Raw genomic sequence first — 10,535 nt, 5'->3', positions numbered from 1 at the left:
TTGAGTGTACTCTTGCAAGCTTTCTAGAGTTGGTTCCACACATTTAGCCTGATCAATCAACCACACTCATAAATTATTCTCTTCACATTATAGATCTGCTGTTTTAAGATGCTGTGAAGCAGGTAGGGGACATTCAATAATATCATACCCAAAGATTCACCAATAATCTCAACAGCAGATGATGATGAAACATATGACTGGCTTCCATTTGCAATCCCCCACCCACCCACCATCCCAGCCAACTTTCCAGTTTCTCCCAATAACATAGGTCAATTATCTTGAATAATAATCAGTTCCTTCCTGTGGGCTTGTATCTGCTGCAAACTATAATAAAACAGTTTAAAGTGGGATGACACATTAATATACGAAGGGCTGGATTCACCCAGCGTTGGGAGGCTTTAAGTTGCAAATATAGAAGAAGAAACACAGATGAGAACTGCACTATGGTCTAAATATTGTTTTAGAATTCAAGGTGAAACAAAACAATAATCATGGGAAGCATTTTCATAGTAAATCTTTATTTGGTTTCTTTTTTTGTAAATCAGGCTTTTAAAAGAGAAAGATTCACTACTTCAGGAAAACAATCCAGGACGGTTGGGTATAAAGTTTGGTGACATTACATGCAATCAGCCTGAGGTTACTTGATCTGCATCATCCTCATCAAAACACCATCCTAATAATTGGATATAAAGACATCTAGAATTATTTCCACAACTTTTCAAGGGCCTTTTAAAATTGAGTGGATAAATAACTGTGGCTGTGCATTAGGCATGAATCACAGTCATAGTTTAGGCATCTCCTGTGGCCACGATAAGTAGACATTTAGTCCTTTCTCATGTTAATGAGGAACCTAATACATGTTTTAAAGCTCCAGTGCCAAACTGGACAGTGTAATGTAGAACAGGAACCACTGTTCTAGAGACAGCAGTGTTCCAGTGATTTCAAAGTGCTGACAATCAGTTCATTCCATTTCTGACCCAGCCCCAGCTCCATGCATCTTTGCAGAATCACAGAATTGCTTTGGTGCAGAAGAAGGCCATTCAGCCCATTGACTGTACTGCTTAGTACTGCTGCTGGCAAGTCAAAGGCCTGACATTCGATAATGTAAATTGGTGGACATACCTGAGGAGGTGTGGAAAGTGCTAGCAGCTTGTCCAAATAATGTCCAATTGAACCAAATTTCAGTCAATAACCATCAGTGCACCATCATTGGCTGTGTGCACAAGAATGGACCATAACAAATTTCTAGGTTACAGCCAGCTAACTGAAGAGAGGCAAAAGGTCTCCAACAGACTACAGGTCAGTGGCTGTACAGCAACATTCTTAAGAGCTGAAAATAACAGTACAGCTGGGCAAGCACAGTATACAGCAGGCAGACTGTGAAACTGGCACACGAACTTGCACTGTAGGTGTTGTGTTGTGGGACTTTGGATTACTATTGTCATTCATCAATACACTGCAATTAATGAGGCTATTGGGACACATGGTCTGTAAAGGTGGGTGATCATATACGGTTGGATCGGATGTGGGTGGGAATGGAAAACTAACTAATAACAGCTAAAACAAGAGAATAAAATTACAAATCACTTTTCTAAGTTAATAAAAAGAATAGTTAGACAACGCAACTTTAAGTCAATGTTTCCTTTATTTCAGATTTGTGTTTTTTCTTTTGTATTTTTTGTTTTATAAAGTTGTTTGGAATTGTCCTGGATAATATACAAGAAAGAACACTTTTGGAGAGAGATATATCTTTGCTGAAGTAAAATAAAAGAACCTTTGGTAACCTTTTTGTGTTTGCTGTATGGTAACAATGCTAGGAGGAAGGCAGAAAGCTAGCATAGAGTGGGGGTACGATTTGAATGCAAATGGTTTATAAACACAGTTCAGTCTCTCTTCACAGGCACTTCTTATGGCTAATCATTTTACATAATTTCAGACAATACAAAAAAGTATATTTAACATTTAAAGGCCCTTTAGAAAAGCTGTAATTATGTAGCACAGTGTATATTTTTTCCATATTAAAAACCCTGATCATAACTACAAATACAACTTTTTACAATTTCCAAAAAAAATTTATTAACTGAAATCTGCAGCCCATAATGTTTGAAAAGGACAAAGGGGTGGGAGGAAGGATAATTTTCAAATTGTCTTTAAAAAGCAAAAAAAAAATCAGTAGTTTGATAGTAAAGTGGGAAATCCCGTAAAGTGAATCCAATATAAAATACTGCATTTTTCCACAATTCTGTTACTTTTAACAAAAATAGGTAAAAATACTAATTGAGCTGGTAATATGTGAAGCACAAATTGGTGATAACTGTGATGCTGAAATTCTTCAAGTGATTAAAGCCTGGATACATCATATACACATTTTTCAGTACTTACAAAAAAAAACAAGGAAATAACAGGTTGATTATTAATTATTAATATTTAAGAACCTGGATGCAGTAGTTGGTTAGTAGCACCATGAGAAAAAGTTGCTTTCAAAAACAAACAGAAATATAATGTTGGTGTAAGCAGTCTTGTTGTTGTAGTGTTTTCAGTGCATTACTCTTAAATTGAAGAAAGTGCCATTTCAGGGGGTCACCTCTTCCCACTCATAATCAGAAGAACAGGAGCACCACTGTTTCTCATTCCACAACACTGCAGTTTCTCGCTTGTTCCTTTCCAAAATGCACTGATTACTCTTTACATGAGGTACGTACAAATGTTATGTATGAACAGTTATTTTTTGTTTTGTTTTTTTTTGTGTTTGTTTTTGCTTCGCACAGTAGCACCATTGTAAATGGAAGACAGAGCGCCCTACAGTTTTTACTTATTGAGCTGGATTTTTTCTTCTCAGCCGATTTCTCTTGTTGTCTCAATGTCGGAAGCCAATGCATTACGTCCTTTTCATACATACTTGACAGCGGCTCACACGTGTTCGGAGTTCACCCGCTTTTAGAGTCTCAGGCTGCGGTTTACTGTTGTAAAAAAGAGAGAGAAGCAAAAACTATGAGGTGTCTAATTAGAATAGTTGGAGAGAAGCTGTACCCATGAGTAGAAGTCTAGAAAAGCAGGATACAGAGATTTATGGCAATGTGTTAAAGAACCACTGGTTGGAGAGGCACCTGCACAAAAAAAGTCACCCTTCTATACATCCCACCACTAACACACCCACCTCCCCATAAGGCACTCCCACAAACTAGAAGACACGCCCTGAGGTTTTGCAGGCTGTTCAATTGCAGTCACAGTGAGGGGGGGGGTTCAGATTATAACATCATATGATATCCATGCCAACTTGTTCAAATAAGAACAAAAGAGCTGAATTCAAGAGGTGAGAGTAACTGTGCTCAAATTCAAGGCAACGTATGATCATGTGTTGCACCAATCCCTCGCAAATTTGACATTAAATGGAACTGGGAGAAGATTGCCCACTGGTTGGAGTCACACCTAGTACAAAGGAAGACGGTTGTGCTTGTTGGAGCTCAATCATCTCATTCCTAAAACATCACTGCAGGAGTCCTCTGGATGGTGAAGTTGGGTCCTAGGCCTAAAACTCCTTCGCAGCTTCATTTATGACCTCCCCTCCAACATAAAGTTGAGGTTGAGAGTATTTGTTGATGATCGTATAGTGCTGAGTACTGCTGCAATTTGTCAGACACTCAACCAGTCTATGCTTGGGGGCAGCAAGACTTGGATAACCTTCATGCTGGCGCTGATAAATGGTTAGAAACATTTCCATCGCACAAGTGCCAGGTAATGATTATCTCCAGCAAGAACGAATCTGACCATCTCCAATTAACTGCAGTGCCTCACTTAATTTCCCACCATCAACATCCTGGGGGCTTACAATTGACCAAAAACCCAAGTGGACCAGCTACATAAATAACAATGCTACAAGATCAGGTTAGAGGCTAGGAATTCTATCATGAATAACTCACCTCCTGACTCCTCAAAAGCTGTCCATCATTTACAAGGCACAAGTCAGGAATGTTATGAATATTCTCCATGTGCTTGGATGAGTGCAGCTCCAACAATATTCAAGAAGCTCAGCATGACCCATTGCAAAGGATCCTACTTGATCAATAACCCATCCATCGCCTGAAACATTCACTCCTTCACAATCTGTGCATAGTTCCAGCAGTGTGCACATCTACAGGATACACTGCAGCAATTCACACAGGCTCCTGTAATAGCATCATCCAAGCTCTTGACCTCCACCAGTTAGGAGGATAAAGCAGTGGATGTATGAGAAATCTCCACCCACAGGCTTTCCTTTAAGCCATCCTAACTTAAAATCACAGAATCATAGAATCCCTACAGTGTGGAAGCAGGCCATTCAGCCCATCAAGTCCACACTTACTTTCTGAAGAATATCCCACCTAGACTCCCCCCTCCCCCAACCCGCCCCACCACCAACATGATCCCTGTAACCCTGCGTTTCCCATGGCTAAATCCATCTAGCCTGCACATCCCTGCATATTATGTCAATTTAGCATGGTCAATCCACCTAGCCTGCATGTCTTTGGACTGTTGAAGGAAACCAGAGCACCCAGAGGAAGCCCACACAGACATGGGGGATCGCGCAAACTCCTCACAGACAGTTGCCTGATGTGCAATCGAACCTAGGTCTGTAGCACTGTGAGGCAGCAGCGCAAACCACTGAGCCATTGTGTTATATTCCTGTTTCTTCATATTCAAAATCCTGGAACTCACTTCCTAATAGCACTGTGGGTGCCCCTCATCACACAGACTGCAGCAGTTTAAGAGTACAGTTCACCACCACCTTTTCAAGAGTAACTTCAAATGGGCAACAATTGAGGACCTTACTGATGAATGAAAAAAAAACAAGAAAGCATTCAGACATTGCAGGGTCAATTTTCAGGTCCATGCACGGACATGGGAGACAGTCGCTTGAGGGTTGGGGGGTGGGGGGGTGGTGGCTGGTGGTTCGGGGAGGCATTGGTGGTGGTGGTGGTGGTGGTGGTTTCAGCCAGCTTTGAGGAGCAGGGGCCATGCAGTAAACACAGAAACATAGAAAACAGGAGCAGCAGGAGACCATTCAGCCATCCAGGCCTGCTCCACCATTCAATACGCTCACTTCTAGAGACAGTTTAATTTTACTCATGGCAGAAGGATCTCATTGTCAAGATGATTTGTCATGGGGAGTTGGGTGGAAAATCTAATCCATCTTCCAAATGTTAAACACTAGAGTCTAACATTTGCTGCCAAGTTTTACATCTAAAGAGTGACCACTTAAGTGAGTTAACCAGAGGTTTTCTGGTAATGTGGAAATACAACTTGAGAAAATGCAACAGCTTCATTTACAAACAAAAAATACTCTCTCATAAACAGCAACAGTAAACTGTTTAGCAATTGTACCATCGGCAATAGGCAGATAAGACATTTGCACTCAAAGGTGCACATAACTCATTGCTCCAAATTAAGATATCTCTCACCTGAACATCTCCACTGTTTCAACTGTGGCTAGCCAGAAACTGTACGAGTTGGCATAATAGTTGCACGTGCCTCGACCGTGGCATTCGATGAATGGTGCAGATCGGAATTCCTCCAGGCAGGAACCAGGAGAAGCTAAAGCTTGGCCTGATCCTTCAGCACCAGCACTGGTGTGCTTGAATAGCAACAAAACCAAACAGAAGACATTTGTTTGACATTTCAACACATTTAATGGTTAGGTGTCATGTTTGCTAATGTTATTAACCTTTGAATGTTAGTTTGGGTGCAAGTTAGTCAGCCCAAATCCCCAATCAGGAGCAGCACCATTGGAACGGCTAAGCATACTGTTGATGGGCATGAAAATTAGGTCCACACAACTGCCTCACATGGGTGATGTGTTCCAACGTGTTTGACAGGAGTTTGGCAGTTTAAACTTTGTCATTTCCAATTCCAACAACATGTAAAACAGGAGACAATAAGGATTGCAGATAGTGGAAGCCAGAATCTATAGGTGTGAGGCTGGAAAAGCATAGTAGGTCAGACAGCATCCGAGGAGCAGGTAAGTCAACGTTTTGGGCCGAAACCCTTCGTCGGGACCCTTCATCTGTCCCCAGTCCTGACGAAGGGTTTTGGCCCAAAACATTGACTTATCTGCTTCTCAGATGCTGTCTGACCTGCTGTGTTTTTCCAACCTCAACATATAAAGCAGGATCTGGGTATGGTGATGAAAAGAAATTCTGAAGCCTCAGCACGGTTTCTCATATAGGGAAGAGACTCAGTAGAAAGGTCTTCAAGTGGTGGGATCTTCATGTCCGGGCAGGGAGATGCATGTCAGAGTTAGGCCACGGCTCCTGGAAGAAGACCTGAGGTTGCCTTTGGGTTGGCCAAGTGCCAAGGCAGCTGGTTAAAGAGTACACCTGAGCTCCCTAGGATTTTATATTTTAGGCCTTCTGGCCCTCACCTTGGAGGAAGAGGTGGTTCACAGCTAGTGTGAGATTCAAAATGGTGCCTTTTCCTTTCTTTATTCATTCATGGGGTGAGGGCATCGCTGGCTAGGCAGCATTTATTGCCCATCCCTAATTGCCCAGAGGGCAGTTAAGAGTCAACCACATTGCTGTGGGTCTGGAGTCACACATAGGCCAGACCAGGTAAGGATGGCAGTTTCCTTCCCTAAAGGACGTTAGTGAACCAGATGGGTGTTTCTGACAATCGACAATGGATTCATGGTCATCATTAGACTCTTACTTCCAGATATTTGTTGAATTCAAATTCCACTCTCTGCCATGGCAGGATTTGAACCCAGGACCCCAGAACATTATCTGGGTCTCTGGATTAGCAGTCCAGCAATAATACCACTAGGCCATCACCTCCCATAGCATGGGCTTGATCCCTATTTCAACTGAGATTGAGCAGGAGCCTGCCTCCTCACCCAGCCGTGTAGCAAAGCTACTTGGCAACTCTCACATTTGAGGATCTCACATAGAGAGCCCTAATCCTTCACATCTATCATCCCTCCAAACACCATCCACTGTCTATGCCTCCTCCACGCTCCCAAGCAAACTGGAAGAATGGGCATGCAAGGCAAGGAGTTGGCATGGAGCATTTGATGGGTAGGTCGGGTGTGTGGGGGGCAGGGGGAATGTGGGCATGTGTTTGCAACAATTTTGCATAGGGCCTATAAGAGGGCATGGGGGTAGGTGGAGGGGTTGAGTTGATATTGAGTTGGTATGGAGGAGCAATGGGTCAAATACCTTGAACATACCTTTGAAATGTTCTCAAATCCATGCTAAGGTCTACAATTCTTCTGAGGGGCTGTGAACCATGTTATGGAAAAGGGACCACTTTAATGAAGACTGTGATTCTCATTATCTCAATGTTTGAACGAAAATTATATTAATGTGCTTCTTGCAATAAGACCATGACCATAAGACATAGGAGCAGAAACAGGATAATCAGCCCATCGTGTCTGCACTGCCATTCAATGAGATCATGGCTGATCTGATGACCCTCATCTCCTGCTTTCTTTCCTATAACCTTTTAATGTCTTACTGCATGGGATGAAGTTTTAGGAGAGTAACCATGTGGAGAGGTCAGAGAATGGCTCTAGAGATCAACTAGATTACATCAAAAGAATCAAGCTGTGAACTCTCACAGCTGACTGACTGTGAAATTACAAACGTCTCTGGAGATCGGTCAAAGTAAAACAAACGGTGCAGCGCAGTTTCACAGCTGATGTCGGGAGATCTAAATATCAGAACTATACACAGCAGCCGGGAGTGATCAGTGATTTCAGAGCCTAATGAGCTACACATTTTATTTAAAGACTTATAAAACTTATATATGGTAATCTGTTAGTCTTTTTTGTAAATCTACAACAGCGCATAGGGCGAGGGTTTTTAAAAATGTTTTATTGAGATCTGTCCCTTGATTAATTTTTAATATAAAAGATAGGTATTAAGTTATCCTTCAGCAGTGTTTTTGAGCAGTAAGACTGTGCTAACGCTGAGTTTTTGAGGAAGTGAGTTGTGATTGTTTTTTGGGTATATTCTCGGTTTGTACATTGTTTAAGGTGTAGAAATGGTTTTAATAGAGTGATGTGCTCTTCCTGTCGGATGTAGGAGATGAGGGAGATTATGTCTTCAGGAAGTGTGTTTGGATGTGAATCCTATCAGATTGCGCGGATCGGTTGGAGCTCCAGTTAGTGGTAATGAGGAATTTACAGAAGCCGGGGCGGTGTGATGGATAGTAGTTTCAGGAAGGCTGAAAAACTGCAGATACAGTCAGATAGATAGTTTACTGCTAGGAATGGTAGGAGGGGTAGGCAGGTAGTGCAGGAGTCTTCTGTGGCTATCCCCAAATCAAACAAGTATGCTGTTTTGGATAATGTCAGGGGTCAACTGACAGTGGAATATAGCACTGACGGCCAGGTTTCTGGTACTGAGACTTGCTCTGCTGTAACATGGGCTATGTCAGGTTCCAAGTGATCGATTGTGATAGGGGACTCTCTAGTCAGGGGTGCAAGCAGATGTTTCTGTGGACAACAGTGAGACATCAGAATAGTGTGTTGCCCCCCCCTCCTGGTGTCAAGATCAAGGATGTCTTGAAGAGATTGCAGAATATTCTCAATGGGGAGACGGACCAGTAGGAGATCATTCTACACATTGGTTTGGAAATTAGGTAGGAAGTTAAAAAGTAGGTCTTTGAGGGTAGTAATGTCTGGATTACTCCCAGTGCCATGAGCTAGTGAGAGTAGATGAATGCATGGCTGAGGAGCTGGTGCAGAGGGCAGGGATTCACATTTTTGGACTATTGGGATCTCTTCTGGGGTAGAAGTGACCTATATAAGAAGGACACGTTACACCCGCATTGGAAGATGACCAAGACCCTGGTGTGGAGATTTGCCAGTGCTACTCGGGAGGCTTTAAACTAGTAGGAGGTGGAGGGGATTCAAAGAGATAGTGAGAGAAGAGATAAGTCTGAGGCTGATATAGTCGAGAAGAAAAGCAAGTTAAATAGTCAAGGCAGACAACAAGGTAAGGCTGATAAATTAAACTGCATTTATTTCAATGCAAGAGGCCTGACAGGTAAGGCAGGTGAATTCAGGGCATGGTTGGGAACATGGGACTGGGATATCATAGCTACTACAGAGACGTGGCTCAGAGAGGGGCAGGACTAGCAGCTTAATATTCCAGGGTATAGTTGCTATAGGAAGGATTGAAAGGGGGGCAAGAGAGGAGGGGGAGTGAAGTTTTTGGTTAGGGATAACATTAAAGCTGTACTTAGAGAGGGCATAAAAACCGAAAGAGTTCCGAGGAACGTTAAGTCCGATTTCTCTCCATGGATGCTGCCAGACCTGCTGAGCTTTTCGAGCAATTTCTGTTTTTGTTAGTGAAGATATTCCTGAGCGAATGTCCATTGAAGTTATATGGGTGGAACTTAAAAATAAGAAAGGGAAGATCACCTTATTGGGATTGCACTGTAGGCCCCCAAATAGTCAGCAGGAAACCGAGAAGCAAATATGTAAGGAGATCTCAGTTATCTGGAAGAATAATAGAGTTGCAATGGTAGGACATTTTAACTTTCCAAACATAGACTGGGACTGCCATAGTGTTAAGGGTTTGGATGCAGAGGAATTCGTTAAGTGTGTACGAGAGTATTTTGTTATTTAGAATGTGCATATACTTACTAGAGAAGGGGCAAAACTTGACATTCTCTTGGGAAATAAGGCAGAGCAAGTGACTGAGGTGTCAGTGGGGAGCACTTTGGGGTCAGTGATCATAATTCTACTGGTTTTGAAATAATGATGGAAAAGGACAGACCTGATCTAAGAGTTAAGGTTCTAAGATAGAATAATACCAACTTTGACGCTATTAGGAAAGAACTTTCAAAAGTTGATTGGAAGAGGCTATTCACAGGTAAAGGGACACTTGGATACTGGGAGGCCTTTAAGAATGAGGTAACAAGAGTTCAGAGATAGTATGTTCCTGTTAGTATGAAGTGCAAGGCTGGTAGGTGTAGGGAATGCTGGATGACTAGAGAAATTGAGGCTCCAGTCAAGAAAAGAGAGGCATATGTCAGGTATAGACAGCTGGGAGTGAAAGCCTGGAGGAGTATAACGGCAGCAGGAGTATATTTAAGAGGATTATCAGGGAACTGAGGAGGGAAAAACAGGACATGTGAAATCTTTGGCATTTGAAATCCAAGATATTCTACAAATACATTTAAAGAAAAATAGTAACTAGGGAAAGAATAGGGTCCCTTAAAGAGCAACTAAGCCATTTAAGTGTGGAAACTGCAGGAAATGAGTGAGATACTTGTAGTGATTGTAACGAGGTCAGCCAGGTGGACCCCTGACTGGGGCTGTTAAATCTAGTCCAATCAGGGAGTCCCAGATCAGTGTCAAGGACTCTCCATGTGTAAATAAAGGGTGACCTGGTGATGGGATATCAGCCTCTGTGGAGTTATTTCAATACTAAATGAGTATTTTGCTTTGGTAGTTACTGTGGAGAAGGATATGGAAGCGAGAGAATTTGGGGAAATAAATAGTGATGTCTTGAAAAGTGTCCATATTACAGAAGAGGAGGAGCTGGATGTCTTAA

At 42.3% G+C, this 10,535-nt stretch overlaps 1 protein-coding gene across 6 annotated transcripts in view; it reads right to left on the bottom strand.

Annotated features, from left to right (window-relative positions):
* Window positions 1-497: 497 nt before the first annotated feature.
* Window positions 498-10,535, bottom strand: part of col4a5 (collagen, type IV, alpha 5 (Alport syndrome)) — a 232,843-nt gene continuing 222,805 nt past the window's right edge. For all 6 annotated transcript variants that reach the window (XM_048605093.1, XM_048605095.1, XM_048605092.1 and 3 more), the window contains 2 exons: window positions 5,439-5,611; window positions 498-2,960 (listed from right to left, as the gene is read on the bottom strand). In XM_048605093.1, coding sequence (XP_048461050.1) covers window positions 2,879-2,960; window positions 5,439-5,611 — 255 coding nt within the window. In that variant the 3' untranslated portion in view covers window positions 498-2,878. The remainder of the gene's footprint in view (window positions 2,961-5,438; window positions 5,612-10,535) is intronic.

Source organism: Rhincodon typus, chromosome 14 (assembly GCF_021869965.1).
Source record: "Rhincodon typus isolate 14 chromosome 14, sRhiTyp1.1, whole genome shotgun sequence".
NCBI lineage: Eukaryota > Metazoa > Chordata > Chondrichthyes > Orectolobiformes > Rhincodontidae > Rhincodon > Rhincodon typus.
The sequence above is the reverse complement of the archived record's forward strand: the minus strand, read 5'-3'. Positions and strand labels throughout refer to the sequence as shown.